This window comes from Osmia lignaria, chromosome 15 (assembly GCF_051020975.1).
Source record: "Osmia lignaria lignaria isolate PbOS001 chromosome 15, iyOsmLign1, whole genome shotgun sequence".
In the NCBI taxonomy this organism is placed as follows: domain Eukaryota; kingdom Metazoa; phylum Arthropoda; class Insecta; order Hymenoptera; family Megachilidae; genus Osmia; species Osmia lignaria.
Genome location: NC_135046.1, coordinates 2,334,252 through 2,351,746, shown reverse-complemented (window position 1 = coordinate 2,351,746; position 17,495 = coordinate 2,334,252). Strand labels below are relative to the sequence as shown.

The 17,495-nt window shown below is 32.5% G+C and overlaps 4 protein-coding genes across 11 annotated transcripts; 2 read left to right on the top strand and 2 right to left on the bottom strand.

Moving 5' to 3' along the window:
* On the top strand, positions 1-2,959 carry LOC117611986 (uncharacterized). 3 transcript variants are annotated; one of them, XM_034340554.2, is made up of 8 exons: positions 1-359; positions 675-832; positions 955-1,075; positions 1,195-1,257; positions 1,368-1,505; positions 1,565-1,747; positions 1,839-2,676; positions 2,764-2,959. In XM_034340554.2, exons 1-7 carry the CDS (start codon positions 239-241, stop codon positions 2,492-2,494), a joined length of 1,440 nt encoding a protein of 479 aa, XP_034196445.2. In that variant the 5' UTR covers positions 1-238; the 3' UTR covers positions 2,495-2,676; positions 2,764-2,959. The 3 variants fall into 3 exon arrangements, with proteins under 3 accessions (XP_034196445.2, XP_076548881.1, XP_076548880.1); XM_076692766.1 differs by lacking the exon at positions 1-359 and adding an exon at positions 427-573; XM_076692765.1 differs by lacking the exon at positions 1-359 and adding an exon at positions 442-547.
* Mfe2 (peroxisomal multifunctional enzyme type 2) lies at positions 2,706-9,659 on the bottom strand. The gene is made up of 17 exons (XM_034340553.2): positions 9,518-9,659; positions 9,307-9,444; positions 8,714-8,866; positions 8,366-8,638; positions 8,162-8,278; positions 7,972-8,102; positions 7,837-7,899; positions 7,703-7,763; positions 7,472-7,635; positions 7,282-7,405; positions 7,039-7,214; positions 6,760-6,936; positions 6,402-6,519; positions 6,134-6,340; positions 5,769-5,866; positions 2,961-5,691; positions 2,706-2,843 (listed from the first exon to the last, which is right to left on the bottom strand). Exons 1-16 carry the CDS (start codon positions 9,579-9,581, stop codon positions 5,572-5,574), a joined length of 2,184 nt encoding a protein of 727 aa, XP_034196444.2. The 5' UTR covers positions 9,582-9,659; the 3' UTR covers positions 2,706-2,843; positions 2,961-5,571.
* Positions 9,646-14,554, bottom strand: veli (L27 and PDZ_signaling domain-containing protein veli). Of its 4 annotated transcripts, none has more exons than XM_034340555.2 (6): positions 14,416-14,554; positions 11,746-11,784; positions 11,545-11,586; positions 11,205-11,317; positions 10,893-11,138; positions 9,646-10,812 (listed from the first exon to the last, which is right to left on the bottom strand). In XM_034340555.2, the coding sequence occupies exons 1-6, from the start codon at positions 14,462-14,464 to the stop codon at positions 10,654-10,656; spliced, it is 648 nt and encodes a 215-aa protein (XP_034196446.1). In that variant the 5' UTR covers positions 14,465-14,554; the 3' UTR covers positions 9,646-10,653. The 4 variants fall into 4 exon arrangements, with proteins under 4 accessions (XP_034196446.1, XP_034196448.1, XP_034196449.1 ...); XM_034340557.2 differs by lacking the exon at positions 14,416-14,554 and adding an exon at positions 11,882-12,039; XM_034340558.2 differs by lacking the exon at positions 14,416-14,554 and adding an exon at positions 11,878-12,031.
* LOC117611984 (uncharacterized) lies at positions 12,193-16,997 on the top strand. 3 transcript variants are annotated; one of them, XM_034340552.2, is made up of 8 exons: positions 12,193-12,310; positions 12,542-13,034; positions 13,103-13,237; positions 13,311-13,519; positions 13,608-16,066; positions 16,144-16,277; positions 16,335-16,544; positions 16,618-16,997. In XM_034340552.2, exons 2-8 carry the CDS (start codon positions 12,546-12,548, stop codon positions 16,822-16,824), a joined length of 3,843 nt encoding a protein of 1,280 aa, XP_034196443.2. In that variant the 5' UTR covers positions 12,193-12,310; positions 12,542-12,545; the 3' UTR covers positions 16,825-16,997. The 3 variants fall into 3 exon arrangements, with proteins under 3 accessions (XP_034196443.2, XP_034196441.2, XP_034196440.2); XM_034340550.2 differs by having other exon boundaries at positions 12,193-12,318; XM_034340549.2 differs by having other exon boundaries at positions 12,212-13,034.
* The last annotated feature ends 498 nt before the right edge of the window (positions 16,998-17,495 follow it).

Genomic DNA, 17,495 nt, shown 5'->3' with positions numbered 1-17,495 from the left:
TGATAAAATGCAACCGTATTCATGGCTGTACTATGTAATATGGTAGTACTTTCCTGGATCGTCTCTATTTTAGCCTTCGCTCTTACTTTATCAAAATATTATAATCTAGAAATCTGTGTTATTTCCCTCGTGACCGTTCATGATATTCGACCATCGATTTGTCAGTTTAATGCGTGATTTCATCTGTGTGTGAAGTGAATAGATATATACACAGTGGGAAGTGTTAAAGGAAAAAGGAATGGCTAAGTGTAATAAAAAAAAGTGGAGCTCGAGACGCGTTTCTATAAAACAAAAGATGCAGAATTTGAGACGACAAAAAAATGTACTGCGGCATAAGATGGACAACATGTTAACACCAAGTATGAACGTATTTAATAATCAAAAATATCGTTTTGCGTGATAGGATCATTTTAATATGGCGGAAAATAGTAAAGCGCAATAAATACAGCGCTGCTATCGTGGTATTTTCCGAAGTTCGATTTACCGTGTTTGGCTTACGCGCCTGGCGCCTAATGCATGAAATTTTTTTATTATTCATTTGTTTTCGGTATAGTAACCTCTGATAATGAAAATGTACTTCAATAATTTAAGATATTTTAAAATGCTTTTACATGCTGTGCCACACTGTAAGAGTAGCAAATATAAAAATGTAAAAAAAATTTCAACTTTTTAAGCGCCAACTGATGAAACTCTGAGGGAAAAGTGGAGCATGTCCATTCCAGGAGTGGAATTTTTAAGATCGAATCAACGCGTGTGTGAATTTCATTTTGAGGATCATTTTTTAATCAAAGAATATAAAAAACATGATCACAGTGATAATATTATAGCACAGGTAAGATTTTAAAAGAGAATTTTGTAATAACGTAAATTTTAGTTGAATTATTCTTTTTTCTCGTATTATGTATTAGTATAATAATTTGCATAAACTAACTTAAGAATTTCAAACTTTATTAGGTTCCTCTTGCACATGCTCATTTAGAGAAAGGTGCTGTGCCAACAATATTTGACCACACTTATGGATCAAAACGTGTTCCTAATGCTGTAACTATAGACCATACATATGCATTACCACCATGTGAGTTTAAGTCAGTATTTTTTATGATATTGCAAAAATAGATTTAAGTTTTCATTTAAACATATTCACTTGTTGATTTCATTGTATTTATTTACCAATAATTTATTTTAAATCTACAGGCTCCTCCCACCCAGTGATAAAGGTTGAAACTGAAGATGTTAATATAAATACCAATGATGAACGTATGTTTGTAAAGTATATTTTGTGAAATTTTAAAAATAGAAGAATAATATGGATAGTTATTAATGTAATAATTATTAATAGTAACTGTTAATTGTTTGTATATTAACAGAGTTACTAGATCCATCAGGAAAGGATGAATTACAGAGTGAAGATTTATCTCCAAAAATTGATACAAATTTTGTGTCCACTCAGTTTCAATGTTTTACTTCTACGTCTTCTGACATTCACACTAATGTGGATTTTAAGTGTAAGTACTCTGTTTTTTATATATTGATTAATTCTGAACTAAGGTATACAACTCATTAGGTGAGAATGAAATACTGAGCGAGGACGTGGAAATAAAGCATGAATGTTCAACAAATGATGATTTACAATCTCAATCGATAGCGAATGATAATCCGCAAGAGGACACGAATATGTACAAAAATTCTGAGTGTGTTTGGACCAGTGTTGTTTTTGACTCTATTTCATTCAAATTAAGATCTCTAAGTAAGTATGATTAATATTATGTTCAAGTTTGTTATTACGAGTAATTTGCGACTGATGCAAACATAATTTATATGAATTTCTTTTTTAATAGCTGATGGTGGTTATGAGGACAATTCATGTATAAAACTGCCAAAACCGTGGAACGTGAATAAATTACCGAATGGATCGGAAGAAACTCTTTTATTCACATGCATTGTACAGAACGAAGAATACGGAATTCAAAAACATATTCTTGAGAAAGCCGTCATAATTAAGGCATCTAGAGAAATAACTTATGAAGTTTATTCTACACCTGTTGATGTTAGTTGTGCAAAACTTCCAACATTTTTAAAAGAGATTTCAAGATTGCCAGAGATATTAAAAAAGTTTAAGGATTTACGTATTTGCCAAGGTATTATGCCTGTAGACATAGATTATGTACAAGATAAAGCTGATTTCAGAAAAGACATCTATTCAAATTTACGTCATAAAGATTGCTCTATTTTATCGATTAATAGCAAAAGATGCGCTGTTTGCAAAAAATCTTCTAAAACGTTATCACAAAAAGTTAAAAGAATAAGAAACAGAAAGAACATACAGCGTATATTTAATTCCGTAAATCTTCTCGATCAAATGAAATTTAAAGCTTTAAAAAAGAAAATTAAGTTTCGTGCTGCGAAAACTTATTGTTTAAAAAAGAGATATAAGTCACTAACCGATTCCTTACAAAATCAGCAAAATAAAGTTACTATCATCACAAATAAATGAACTCTGGTATTCTGATGAATATCAGATACTAAAGTTACTATAAATTCTTACGGAAACATGATATCGTCCGTTGGAAATGCTCTGTTATTTGAGTCGGAAATGCTCCAATAGATCCAAGATTATCTAGAAGGCATGCACAGATAGATAATCTAGCCAAAATTCGTACGCGTTTTCTAACTCAGGTAAAATATATTCATATCTATTTCTATATAATGATAATTTTTCAAAATTATATATCATAAATGATTTTTTATAAAACCATTCTGCAGGACGGAGCAAAAACCACGAATACCAGACATCGTGTACCGGAAACGCCTTACCCCACTTCCCGTTCAGTGTCGTGCACCATCTGTCGGAATATCAATGAGGAAGAAGTTTTACTGTATATTCTTGTATATAATAATTCCGATAATATTTATATCTTTTTATCGGCTGTATCTTAAATAAAATTATCCTCCTCACTTACCTTCGTCTATTTCCCAGTACAAAACATCTTTAAAAGTAACGGTATGAAGTTGGCAGCATTGTAATGTAAACGTTTCGTTTGGGTGGAGGACAATTCACGGTCTCATGATTCTGGTACCACTGCATTGCAGGCAAGGAAGTTGTTCAAACGATTCGCACGTGCATTTACAGACGAATTTGTGATCCAGTCGATTGGTTTTCTGAAAAAAAAATGGCTAGTTCTGATAAACGAGCAGCATACAAAAAATGTGCTTTCCGTGGCTGTACCATAACATCACGTAATAAGAAAAACGTGTCCCTTCATTGCTTTCCAGTTCAGGATACTGAACGGTTGATAGAGTGGATAGTGAACAGTGGCAACGATGATTTTGCTGATCTATCCAACGAAACTCTAAAGAAGCGATATATTTGCACGAAACATTTTGCAGAGAAACACAAAGTTGTTCAAATTAAATTAACAAAGGATGCCGTGCCAGTACTATATGATTTGTCTAATAATAACCAGATGTCTGTACGAAAGAATAGTGTTCGTAAACGTACTTGCAAACACCTTCCTGTTTTTCGACAGAAAGTCAGACAAATTGAACAATTAACAACAGCTGCACAAAGATTGCGTAAGATCTTAACCGAGAAAAATAAAAAAATAGCATTATTAGAACGTGAAATAAAATCATACAAAATGCCAGAATCATATTTCATTCAGAATCTAAAAGGTAAAGTTTCAGATAAAGTAAAAAAATTACTTCTGACGTGAAATAACGGTTCAATTAATGTATGTTATACCTTGCCCCGCGAGAAATCTGAAGTTAATCGAACTGCGCAATACAGATACGTTACATCGTGGAATAACGTATAGATAGTGGTAGCTAACCTATACAATTGAATTCAAAGAAGCGGGGAAAAATATGTTCTATTAACAAAATTTAAAAACACTTTGAAAAAGTTAAATAATGTAAATATGTGATACATTAACTGTCTTATAATACATATATGGGAATGATTTTACGTAGCGCGATGTGTTCCCTTACTTTAAGTAAATTAAAAAAGAAGATAGCCGTAGAAAAGCTCGACAAACCAAAAAAGAAAATTGATCGATTCGATGGGTTATCAGAGGAAGAAGTACAGAAACATACTCTGCCAGACTATTTGGAAATGAACTTGGACATGGTTTTCGTTGGAATAAATCCTGGTTTAATGGCAGCATATCGTGGTAGATATTACGCGGGTCCGGGTAATCACTTTTACAAACTTTTATACGAATCAGGACTAACTCCTCGATGTTTAACATACGAAGAAGATTACAAACTCCTTCGATACGGAATTGGCTTGACGAATATAGTAGAACGAGCCACAAAATCCTCCGCTGACTTGAAGCGTACGGAACTTAAAGAAGGTTCCAAAATCGTCGAAGAAAAACTGCTACTGTATAGACCAAAAATTGCTGTTTTTAATGGCAAATGCATCTATGAAGTGTTTGCTAATAAAACAGGTAATTTCAATTTAGGATTGCAACCAGAATGCATCGGAGATGTTGCAATTTGGGTTACTCCGTCGAGCAGTGCCCGTTGTGCGAATTTCCCTAGAATGTCCGACAAATTGCACTTTTTTACCTCTCTGAAGAAATACTTACAGTTCTTAAAAGGAGAAGTTACGGACGTCGATACAAAGGAGTTTTCGTTCGAAGGAAAATGTAAACAATTTATTCCAAGAACCTCGAAGATGTGGAGGCGAAAAAATGTATCTGCGTTCTTGCATGGGGGAAGAGTCGCTAATAAGGATACTATATGTTTAGATACCTCTGATGTAGCAATAGCTCATAGCACGGAATTTATTGTGGATCAAGTGCAGTCTGTTGGGCAGGAAACTGACGAAACGGAAGAAATTACGTCACTCGATAATTCAGTAGCATGTATTTCGCAAGATAGCGTAAAGACATTTTTTGAAAATAATTCACTTTCGCAAACCGAACATTTCGACCCGGTAAGCGGTTCAACTGATTCGGAAAAAAATTTTAAATCTGAAACGACGATATCAAAAGTTCGAACGAATGTTAATAAGAAAAAAAGAAGTGTTAAAAGACTTTCACAAAAACCAGCTAAAACCAGAGACTACTGTAGAAACAACCCTGATTCAGATTTTGTAAACATAATAAAACAAAGACTTATGAACAAGGTTGAGAATAATTCTGACGAAGAAAGTGATATAGAAAATAAATAAGTCATAGTGTTCTGATTTAAAAATAAAGTTAGAACCATTTGACTCAGAAAGTACAAATGAGGAGAAAGAGATGTACAGCAAGAGAGATGTTATTCTGTAAAAGACAAATATTTTAGTAATATGTTTGCATTTTCTTTTCATGTTTATAAAAATGTTATGAAGAATGATCAATCTCTATTATTAGGTTCATTAAAATTTTTTTATCTTTAATTATACAAGCTTGGCATTCATGATATTAAAAAGTATACCAACATTTATAATATATGTACATTTTATTCCCAGTTCAACCTCCCATAACCATATAGTAATTAACATTTATAAAAGTGTAAAAATACTTAATAACAAATAATAATAACCATATACCTTAATCTGATAAAATAACAATTTATATAATATTACAACTTCGATTTACCAGCATCCATAAGTGACTTTAGTTTTTGCGTGAGCATGATATTTCCTGTAATTTTTAGTTTCTTTTGCATAAATGCCATTTGTGGATTTAATTTTCCCAAAGCCTATAAAAAAAACAATGAATACCATAAAAACACTTAAATAAATTACCAGACCGTAACTAATATGAAAAATCGTATACCATTTGAATCATATCCGCATCTTCCAGAGTCAGCGTTGCATCGGGCTTACCCGATTTTGGTTCGCCCTTATAAACTTCAGCTTTTTTCAAATCCAAAGCTATAAAATATATAAAAACGAAATTGAAAACAAAATGCTAAAATACAGAGGGGGTTAGGTTACGAGAATCGTGGTCGCAAACAAATTACTCAACGCTTGAGCCTGCGCACTAAGCGCGCTTTTTGGTCGGTGTTTTTAATTAATAAGTAAAAAATTAAGCCTTAACGAATATTTTGGTAAAGGAAAAAGTTGTTCAGAATCACCCCAGCTACCATCCCCTGCAAGGATACCTACCCGTAGCCGTATACCGTGTATAAGTATACTTACTCCACGTTGCCTGTGGTTTCCCTTTCACTAAAATATGGTAAAGAAAGATTCCGTTAATTTTCTTTACTTCTTCTGGATGCTGTTTTACATATTCAGTGATTGTGGTGAACACCGGATCACTTTCAAGATTTGTAGCATTAGTAGAAACATTTATTGAAGGTGTTACTGATTGCTTGGATTTTACATCTTTTAAATCAACATAGCCACCTACATATAACAAATGCGATCCTTAATGAATTTGTATAATTTCAAATTTTCATTAACTTACCTGTTAAAATTGGTACATTGTCATCTGTTTTATACGTTTGGAAATGTATCCTATTTCCTTCTCGCCACATGTCGGTTCGCAATGCTTGTCCTGGATACACCGGTTTCGCAAAACGAGCCTGTAACGTTTATTAAAATAAAACATTTCTTCCTGTTCCAGTATGAACAGTGCTATTATGAACGTTGATTATACTTTTAAAATACTGCTCGTAATGGATACAATTTGAATAATAACATACAATATTACAAATATTTCTTAGCATATTGTATATATGTACATAAGTATGTATCTGTTTTATATTATACATTGTACATTACTGCTATATGCATTATAAATAAATATACATAAGCGCAAATACCTTAACGCATTTAAATAAACTTGGATCACCGTCAGCATATGATTGAAGTACATGACGAACAGAAAATCCAAGGGAGCATAGTCCATGCAGAATGGGTCTTTTATGACCAGCCATCGTAGCTATATTTAAATCAATGTGTAAAGGATTTGTATCTCCACTCAATCTATATAATGCAGCCTACGAACCGACAAATTAATATTGAAGTAAGAGAAATTAAAAATTATTGGAAATTTAACCCCATTCCAGATCTGAAGAGAAGAAATGATTATTACTCTTTACCTGATCATAGCTGGTCTGTTGAGTAAGCGATGCATCAGGTTTTCGATTTGGGGGATCAATGACTGGTATACTGTGCGAAGATGTTCGCTTTCCTTTGAAACCACCTGCTCCTATTATATATGCTGCCATTTGTCCTACAGCTAACTTTTCACCAGTGGCAGTATCAAATGTTTCCTCTGTACAAATAAGCTAGAGGATTTAATCGCATTTTATATTTGAAAACAAATTATTGTGTATACGTACGATGTATCAGAAGCACAGCACCCTTATCCTTATCCAATACATCCAGAAGCTTGAATCGTGATTCTACTGTAGCTCCCGTCGGCAATTGTTTGTAAACTTCAATATATTGTTCCCCGTGCAATATCTAAAATTATAATATAATACATCCATTCAAATATTATTTTGAAAAGCAGTTTATAATAAAAGTTACCCGCGTTGGATCCATTTGCAAACCGGGTAGACTGTCTTCGAGCATCGAAGAAGACATACAGTGTATCGGAGCATGTAAAACGTAAAACGTAGGTATTACAGCAAAATTGCTGTCATTTTCGTACAAATAACGGTAATCAGATGGTTCTTGAACAGTAGCACCAACTAAAATAAAAATTTAATAGTAATAATTGATAAGTGTAACATGATTACTGTAATAGTTTCACTATACCTCCTAAAGCGTATAATATTGTATCCCGGTGATTGTAAGTGTGTTTATAGACACTGTTGTTCTAAGAAAGAAAAATTTATCGTAAGAAACAGTAATACTCAATTTTAAACTACAGAGCAAGGTTGTAATCTTACCTCAGATCCGGGATTTCCAGATTTCATTTCTTCAACGGAAGTTAACAACTGTCCTGTCACTTCCTGTAAAACATAATAATGCAATGTATTTCTAAAAACAAAAAAGACTGTTTAAATCTTAAACCACTTATATACTTCGATGGAATTATAACGTTTAGCGGATGACATATCGGTAACAGTTTCCCAATTTTTCTCAACATCTTCCAGAGTCACATCACTCGATAAATCTTGCCTCAAAGTGGCTCCCGAGGAGCGAATCACGTGGCCTAAAAAATAATAATAAAACGTATGTTCTTGTTTATTTTACTGTATTTCCTGCACTTACATTTTCCAGCCCAACCTAGTGCAGATTCAATAATTGAGCCATTTTCTGTACATTTCTCATGGCACAACCAAGCAACTACCGGCGCTATTAATTCAGGTTTCAGTTGCTGAAAGAATTCTATGAAAAGAGAAGAAAATTAATTTACGATTAATATGTAAAGAAACAACCTACAACTTGATATTATATCTATAATACTATTTTAACCTGGTGGCAAAATATCTTCTGTTAAACGAGAAGCAGCAGTCGGAATTATTACATTGGTATTTATGTTTTTTGATCTCCCTTCGATAGCCAATGTATTAGCCAAACCAACAAGACCCATTTTTGCTGAACTATAATTAGCTTGGCCAAAATTTCCGTATAATCCACTATTACTTGCTGTCATTATTACTCGACCATAATTTTGTTTAGTAAAATATGGCCAAGCAGCTTGAGCGACTTTAAAAGAACCTTTCAGGTGAACATTTTGTACCAAATCTATAAAAATTAAAAATAAATATAGTCCTCAGATTTGAACTAAACAGAGATATTCTATTAATATACTACACATACCCCAGTCTGTCTCTGACATTTTAGCAAATGATTTATCTCTCAAAATTCCAGCATTATTAACAACCACATCTAATCTCCCAAATGTATCAATAGCTGTTTTAACAATTTTTGCACCGTCAAGCACAGAATCATAATTGGCAACTGCTTTTCCACCTAAAACATTTCAAATTATAAACTAATAAAACAGCTACAAAATTGTAAAATAAAAACATGATACATCCCTGTTTGCAATAAATATTTATAGTACATTTTTGCAACACAACAAAAACATTAGCAAATTATTTTCTTTAAAATTTACAAAACATGGTACTAATGATAAGATATGTATATTTATAGGATATTTTATCCAGCACTGAAACAATATTTATGAAATGGATGAATTTTGATAATGCTTTCATGATCTTGCATTAATTGCCATTCAGTCATATATGTAAACCATATATATAACATGTTTATATATGGTAATTAAATACATTTTTGATTATAATGTAAAAAGTATGTACAATCATAAATAATTAAACATAGGGAATGGAACAGTATTTAATAAAAGAATGTATAATATAGGTATTGGATTAAAAAGGTTCAAAATATACCATTCTTTTTAATTTCTGCAACAACTGCATTTGCACTCTTGGTACTTTTTCCATCACCGTCTCTTCCTCCACCTAAATCATTTACTACAACACTGGCTCCTCTTGAAGCAAAGAGCAATGCATATGCACGACCTAGGCCTAAAAAAGTGAAGATAGTAACAAATTTCATATAACAACAGCTTTACATGATAATATGGTAAATATTACTCACCTGCCCCAGCTCCAGTTACTATAACTACTCGACCGTCAAAACGTAGTTCTCCTGGACCCTTCATTATATTGAGTTTGATAGAAAGCAAAATTGCTTTTGTTAATTGTAAGTTTTATACGAATGCTTCCTTTACTCAGCGACTATAGATCTACAACCACTGCTTTACTATGCTTTACTGCTGAGCAAGCGGAACTGCGGAACTACAAACTACAAGTAGTTTAAAGTCCACCGAGTTTCAATTGACATAATACTGTACTATGCAGAGATCGTAAGTTGCCGTCGAATCGAATTCGTTGTCCTGCATTCAGTCACACTTATTACTTTTAGTGTATATGTTCATTGATATGTATACTTATCGCACTGCAACCTGGTGGAAGAAGCATAAAATTGCGTAACATTGACGTATATAAGAATGTAAATAGGATTTTTTCCTGAGATGAATCAAATCCCTGTGTTTTGTTAATATCAGGTGTTTAATTCTCTTTATTCATAATTTCACGTAATAAAAATATTACAGCATGTTTTGTTTTTGTTGCATTATAGAGTTTTAGAATGGAAAGAGGACCAATGAACATTTTTTAAAGAGACCAAGTCCACCTTGGTTCTTACCTAGTTACGCCAATGTAAAAATTCAAGTGTTGCTTATCTTTCCGTTATTATATTTATTATACTTGATAAAAGTATATATCTAATCTGAAAAATGTTTATTTATATTCTGCATAGTTGAAAGTCCATTGCGATAGCGGTTATTTCGAACAAATGCAACAAATATTTTCAAAATCTTGGTTTTGACGATATTGATATCGGTTGAGGCGTTTCTTGGGCTGAATAGAAAAATGTTTTATATACTTGAATCACATATCCGAGAAAGGTTGCTTACAGTTTTAAGGGTTTATTGTGTAATTTTATTTCTCAAAATTGTATAACATCCATACATATCTTTTGAAACATAAAACGCAGAAACAGTTAGAACAGCAGTAAAATTTTACGAAATTTAAGTCTCATAAATTTTCTTATTTAATCGAAGTTTCTTGTGATTATGAATCATGAAAAAAGAGATAATAATAAAAACGGTATTAATATGCGTGTCGTAGAATCACTGATGAAAGTACAATTGAAATAAATATATTTTCCTTTTATTGCATGTGTTGACGCCTACGCGCTGCTCTTTGCTTGTCAAATCGCAATTCCATTTCTTCTAAGACACGTGGAGTGTATCGTACAACCAGTTTCACAGAATTTTGTGCTTGTTTTAGTAATTCTACTGCCTTTTCATGATTTTCTCCTTCAACACACTGAAAAAAAAAAAAAAAAGATAAACGTAATACTACAAACAAAATTTAAACAAAATATGATGTATAAAAGCAAAACTAACGACTCCGTTCACTGAAAGAAGCTGATCACCGCGTTTCAAGCCTCCATGACGATCGGCAACACCTCCAGGGATAATTCGCGAAATATAAATTGGCGAGTTTTGTTCCTTGCCTCCCATCACATTAAAACCAAGACCTTCTTCGGTTTTTGGTAATTCGACTACCCGTGGATGTGCATGACCTTCGCTTGCCGCAAAAGCAGCAACCGTTGCTTTAGCAGTAGCCGATGCACGAACATCTTGAGAACCCTAAAATTGTTAATGTTAATACCAAATTAAAGCAAACTATAATGCAATATAGGTACGTAAAAATACCTGAATATCTACAGTTTCATATACATGTTCGTATACTTCGCGAACAGCGCTCAAAAAATCACTTTGTAATACTTTTTGTAAGGCAGCTAATTTTGTGGCAGGTATTTCTCCACCTGAAACAATAAATATACAACTATTAAATTCAAATAAAAGATGCTCTATCTAATTTCCTTATTAATAATATCACGTACATGATTTACATAAGAAAATAAATCAAACCAAGAATACTACAAGTAGTAACAATTGTATTAAAAAGACATAACTCTTATCGTAATCCTTGATATAATAACACTGCCCGTTAGCATGCGCCATTGATACTAACATAGATTTAATTAATTACCTTTCTGTAATTTGTCTAATAATTCAATGGACCTCTTAACATCTGCAAATAGAAGAAGCAATATTATATTCTGTATTTTTATTAAGTAACAAGTAACAATTAAATTATTAAATTGATTAGAAGTTTGACCTAATTATCTTATTAACTTTCTTACAAACACATTTGTCATATTTATTTAAACGATCATACATTAAATTTTACCATTTGCTAAAGTGAGGGGTTCGCCCATCGTAACCATACCTAAAAACAAATAAAACAAATCTTGAAGGATATCTTAGAAAGTAATAAAGAGTCGTAATTATTGAAAAACGTACTAATAACGACTTAAACAACCTACAAATACAATAATTTCGTTGACCGTGACACTTAACAGTCACTACTGTCACGAAAATACGTCAACAATTTGATCTATCGACCAAAAGTTGTAAACCAAAGAATGTGAAACATCTTGTAAGGTAACTGAACGTCTTTTCTCACACTTGCTCACAGTATTGTGCAGTTCACCAGAGTCCTGAAAGATGGTGGGGGAACGCAGCGAGCTCTCCGCTAATCGCTTTCCATTTCGTGTGGGAGTACCGCCAATCAGGGCGAAGATGCGCACTGGAGAAGCGCGAAGAACGAAAACAGGTCTTTTCGCAGTTATGGACTCTGGTGAACTGCGCACTTATGTAGTGAAAATAATACCCCATTACCCCTGCTTTCATCGCCCTCTATAACTGGGGAGATAAAATGTGAACTTCAATCATTTTCGCGCCAAACCTATTCAGTAAGCATGTAAGATCAGTCAGTAGTTATGTTATATTACGCGGTGTAGTTAGCTTTCAGGACAGTGTCAATTGTATTTCAAGTTCAGATTTTATTTAAAACTAATAATTATTTAAAGATTTTCAAGGCTTTAGAAATAGTGATGGACACAGCATTGTAACTTACTGATTTTATAACGACCTTAGTTTAAGAGACAGGAACCTGTTTGAATTGTTAAGGAATTGTATTTTAGAAAAATGAATGATTGTAATTTGGACGATGCGAGTAATGTAGATAACGGATCTAATGTACAAGATTCAAAAGAAATAAACTCTATTGAAATCGAACCAGAGCTGTATAAATCTGAAATTAAAAACCATTTAAACAATGAAACTGATACCAATGTATCCGATAAAACTTTGGAAAGCAAAGATGAACAGAAGAATACTCAGAAAGATGATGAACTTAAAGAAAATAATGATGCTCATAGAAAACTACTGACAATAATAGATAGTGATTCGGAAGATGACAATATCTTTATTTCTAAATCCAGAAGTAAGAAAACTATTCATGAGAGTTCAGACGATGAAATGCCTAATTTAGATCAAAATAATAAATTTAAAAAGCATTCAATTAGTAAGAACAAAAAGAATGACTTTGACAGTGATTCTGATGATACATCTAATATTATTAATGGTAATGACAATGAAGAAACCATTACAAGTGAGAGAAAAGAAACAAATAATGTAGGTAATAACTTTAGAATGTATACAATGTAGTTACTGAAATAATTATTCGCATTCATATTTTACAGATACAGAGTAGGATTCAAACTTTAGTAGACCTGGATTCAGAAACAGAAGATGACGAGAAGCAACTAAGTCCTATGAAAAATAAAAAAAGAACAAAGAAACAAGATGAAAAGAAATCTAATTCTAAGATGAGAAAAGTAAGTTATTAAGAAGTTTTGCATATGATTTCTATAACATGTATTATGAATAAAAAATATTATTGTATTACAGGTTTCATTGAGAGCCTCTAAAGAGGAGGCTATGAAACAGATACATAGTGAAACTCAAAGGTTAGTAAGAGAAACAGAAGTTTCTCTTCCTTATCACAGACCAAAGCAACGATCATTACAAGAATTTTTAAGCAGAAGGAAGGTAATAACGTCACTTCCAAAGGCACCTACAATGGCAGCTAAGTTAAAAATGTCTTCTGCTATTGTTGAGTAAGTAATTTTTTTAGCACTATATGTTGTTACAGTGTAATTAAATATAATATCAATTCAAACATTCTGTCATTTATTTGTTAAACAGTGAAGTTTTGAAAGAAAAAGAGAAAGAAGCAGAAATCTTCTACAAATCCTCAGATTCAGAAGAAGAAATTATAGAGGATCATTCATCGGACAAAGAAAATTTAGAATCCAAACAGGAGCTTAAAAATAATAATGTTTCACGAAAATTGTTTACCGATATTAGTTCATCTGTAAATGATAATAAAGAGGGAAATGTTACGAATGAAACACAAGAAACTTTAGCTGAAATGAAAGAATGTGAAGATAACGAAGTAATAACAAACGGCGAAACAAAAAATCCAAACGATTCATTGATAGTAGAGGTTCATTGTGATTCTGATGATGCAGAGAATATAAATGAAACCTCTGAACTGAAAGTCGTAAAATCATGTGAAATCTCTGAAAATGCAAAAGTAAGCGATACTTCGTTACCAAAAGATGTTACTGGTATTTCCGAAAATGAAAACAATGACCATGAAGAAAATAACATAAAAGCTCCAGAATCTCCAGATTCTTCTGTTGCAAAAGTTAACAACGATTATGCTAAACCTGTAAAACGGTCTTTGGGATTGGATGAAAATGAGTTAGATGAATACGGTTTACCGCCACCTAAATTCGATGACTTACTAAATATTAATGAAAAGAAAACTTCGTTGAATTTCATGAGTTTAAAACCTAAACTAAGTGGCGCTCCTGGTAGCACGATCGATTTAACAGATGAGATTAAACCGAATAAAAATGGAGTAAATGCTTTGATAAATAGATTTATGAATAAGCATTCGAAAGCCAGCGGACGCACCGATGATACACCTAATGTTACGGTAACTCACATAATCGAATCTCCAGACGGAATATCGGTTGTGAAAGAAACACTTCCATACAAATCAGCAGCTACAATGAATGAAGATTTTAAATTGAAAAAACCTGGAGCTAAATTGGTGCGTTTAAAGGAGGAATTGAAACATAAAATGGCGCTGAAACGCGACGAGGAATGGAAACAAAGAGAGAAAGAAATGAAAGAACAGGAGATAGAGTGGGATGATTCTATAATCGAGGAAGAGCATTTAAGCGATACAAGCGTAGAGTCTGAAAAAAGCGATGAGGATGAATTAGAAGAAGATGATGTATATATAATGAAAGAAAAAAAGAAAAAGAGAAATGCTTATGTAGATGACGAAGCTGATGTTAGCGATGATTACATAAATGATAGCGAAGAAGATGAATCGTCGGAACATTCAGAAAACGAAGAAGATAATGAGAAAGATGTAGAATGTAAAACGCTCAAGAGAATTTTAGAATCTTCGGATGATGATTCCTTGTATTCGAATACCGATAATGTTGAAAGTACAACGGATAAAGAAAAAACGGCTTCCGTTTCTCAAGTGATCGGAGTAGATATGTTTGATATAAATGCTAAAGCGAATGAAGAGAATAGTGATAACGAAAGTGATATTCAAGCCTTTCAAGTACACGCGGCAAGCGATTTAAAATGTCAAACGCCGCAAATTAAAATGAACTGCTTCGATTTTATTTCTCCTGTGACGCAGTTGACGGCATTAAATGCGCGCGTAGAATCCGAAAACGAATCTCCTGAAATTGAAAAGCAGTTACCTATTAATAAAAATAATTCTATCTTAATAGGATATACGCAGTCTCAGGAATTATCTCAAGAATTGAATGATCTTAAGAAACGATCACTACCGCAAAGAGAACTATTTCCCGATCAAAGCAAACTGTTAGGCAAACAATCGACGCAGGATAACTTTCGATTATCAAGCGAACCTAATGTAACTGAATCACAATTATTAGATTTATGTTCAGGAACATTTGGTTCTCAACTAAGTGATCCTAAGCAATCGACGAATGAGTTCTTCGATGAAACATCACAAAGTGTGCAGGCATCTCCTGAAAAAGACTCTCTAATTGCTAAGGAAAACACATATAACGAAGACGAAGAAATAACATCTCGGAACAAGTTAAGGGTTGTATCATCCGATGAAGAAGATTCAGCACAAGATAAAATTAAAAATCGATCAAAGAGAAAAGTAAAAAAACTAGATTTATCTGATGATGAGAGTGAAAAAGATTCTGCGGAGTCGAGTGATGATGAAGAAAAAGAAGACGACGACCAAGACAAATATGTAGATTATGATTCAGATGAGAACGAGATAGTTGTTTCGAAGAAAAACATCAAACAATATGCGACTACATTTTTAGAAGAAGAAGCTGAACTAAGCGAGAGTGACTGTGAAGTGTCTGCAGATGAAAATGAAGATGAATTGGACAAACTTGAATTAGAAGAAGTAGATGATGAAGATATCGACGAGTCACAAGTGAAGAAGCAATTAGAAAAATTGCACATGAAACAACTACTGGACGAAGATCAGAAGGAAGTAAGAATGCTTAAAGAGTTACTTTTTGAAGATGGAGATTTGTACAGTGAGAGTGCACGAGAGAGAAAATTTAAATGGAAAAATATAGGTATAATATGGCTATTTCGACAATTTTTGAGCAGACGAAATTGCGTGAGCAGTCATGGAAATTATTGTTTCTTTTAGATAAACAGGAAGACAATGATAATTCTCCATTATTGGAAGGTAAAGATGGTTGGGTTGATTTATCAGACGACGAGGAAGAATCCAAATGGCGTCAACTAAAATTTGAAAGAGACAAATTCTTGGCTGTACAAATGGTAAAATAAATTATAGAAAAATTGAAAACATATTTATAACTATACATTTGTTTTTAGGGAAAACTCGATGATGACATTGAGAAAGATTTAGGTACAAGTCAGATATTTAACTATGGGATGAAGATTTTAAAGAAAAGGCGAATTACTGAATCACTTAAAGAAGATACGTTATTAGAAGTTGACTCCAAAACGGAATCAAGGATACCTCATACTGTGGCGGAAATGTTGAATAGTACAAAATTAGAAGGAAGTTCAAGTGTGATACATGTAAGTGTGATATTATTTAGTTATCCCATCAGTAATATTGGCAAAACTCAATCAACACGTTTTGATTTTTTAGAGTGTTCTGCGGAAGCGTTCATTTCTTGCAAAGGGAGAAGAATCTTTGGCGCGTTTGGCCGCTGTAGCTAAAAAGAAAGATAAAAGTTTGGCAGCTATCGATAGGAAAAAATTTGTATTTATTCCTATAGATCGATCTACCAAAAAAGAAAATTCACCAGTGATAAAAATACAACCAAAACCTTTTAACGTGAGAAAGAAGCGTTGATATTATACAATTTCGTCAATAAACAGTAAATATTAAATATAAATAAATTAAAAAGGTGAAAATATAATTCTTAAGCAAGTTCATACAAAAGACTGATTACAATTTACCGGAATGCATATGTAAAATTTATCATTTTTATAAAAGAGAGTAATATTATAATCAATTAATTGCTACAAAACAGTTCAAAAATGTTTATACAATAAAAAAATAATTTTAATTTATAAAATGTTATAAATTATATAAAACCATTGTATAAGTTTATTGTTGTTAAAAAAATTATAAATAAATACTTATACGAAAATAAATAGTTGTTTAATATTCATTGAAGCGAAACTTTGGCTTGAGAAAAAAAAACATTGATAACGAGGGACAGGGTGATGTATGGGACGTTTGTTTAATGTAATTCAACCCAATAATGCTCACCCTTGCCTAGGGCGATTTTCACATGCAGCATGAATTGAATCGTTCCATTTAAATGTACAAGTCGATAACATAGAAATCTATTGATATGCAACTTTAAAGTTAACACGTTAATAGTTGATAATATAGGAATTGATTGTTGTATAAAGTTCTAATAATATTAGACAATAAAAGTATTTTGTAATAAAAATTACATATTTTAAATAGATCTGTAATATAACGTTAATGATACTTCTGTGAACTTATTACAA

What these genes read in the sequence shown, in the direction of transcription:
- LOC117611986 (XM_034340554.2), top strand. Translation starts at nt 239, where the DNA reads ATGGCTAAGTGTAATAAAAAAAAGTGGAGCTCGAGACGCGTTTCTATA. An exon ending in TACATATGCATTACCACCAT is followed by an intron (nt 1,076 to 1,194) that starts GTGAGTTTAAGT and finishes TTAAATCTACAG; the next exon opens with GCTCCTCCCACCCAGTGATA. An exon ending in ATTCAAATTAAGATCTCTAA is followed by an intron (nt 1,748 to 1,838) that starts GTAAGTATGATT and finishes CTTTTTTAATAG; the next exon opens with CTGATGGTGGTTATGAGGAC.
- Mfe2 (XM_034340553.2), bottom strand. Translation starts at nt 9,581, where the DNA reads ATGAAGGGTCCAGGAGAACTACGTTTTGACGGTCGAGTAGTTATAGTA. An exon ending in AACGTTATAATTCCATCGAA is followed by an intron (nt 7,900 to 7,971) that starts GTATATAAGTGG and finishes TATGTTTTACAG; the next exon opens with GAAGTGACAGGACAGTTGTT. An exon ending in GTTTATTTAAATGCGTTAAG is followed by an intron (nt 6,520 to 6,759) that starts GTATTTGCGCTT and finishes TAAACGTTACAG; the next exon opens with GCTCGTTTTGCGAAACCGGT.
- LOC117611984 (XM_034340552.2), top strand. Translation starts at nt 12,546, where the DNA reads ATGAATGATTGTAATTTGGACGATGCGAGTAATGTAGATAACGGATCT. An exon ending in AATTCTTGGCTGTACAAATG is followed by an intron (nt 16,278 to 16,334) that starts GTAAAATAAATT and finishes ATTTGTTTTTAG; the next exon opens with GGAAAACTCGATGATGACAT. An exon ending in GAAGTTCAAGTGTGATACAT is followed by an intron (nt 16,545 to 16,617) that starts GTAAGTGTGATA and finishes TTGATTTTTTAG; the next exon opens with AGTGTTCTGCGGAAGCGTTC.
- veli (XM_034340555.2), bottom strand. Translation starts at nt 14,464, where the DNA reads ATGGAAGTGTTTCTTTCACAACCGATATTCCGTCTGGAGATTCGATTA. An exon ending in ACCCCTCACTTTAGCAAATG is followed by an intron (nt 11,587 to 11,745) that starts GTAAAATTTAAT and finishes TTCTATTTGCAG; the next exon opens with ATGTTAAGAGGTCCATTGAA. An exon ending in ATGAAACTGTAGATATTCAG is followed by an intron (nt 11,139 to 11,204) that starts GTATTTTTACGT and finishes TAACAATTTTAG; the next exon opens with GGTTCTCAAGATGTTCGTGC.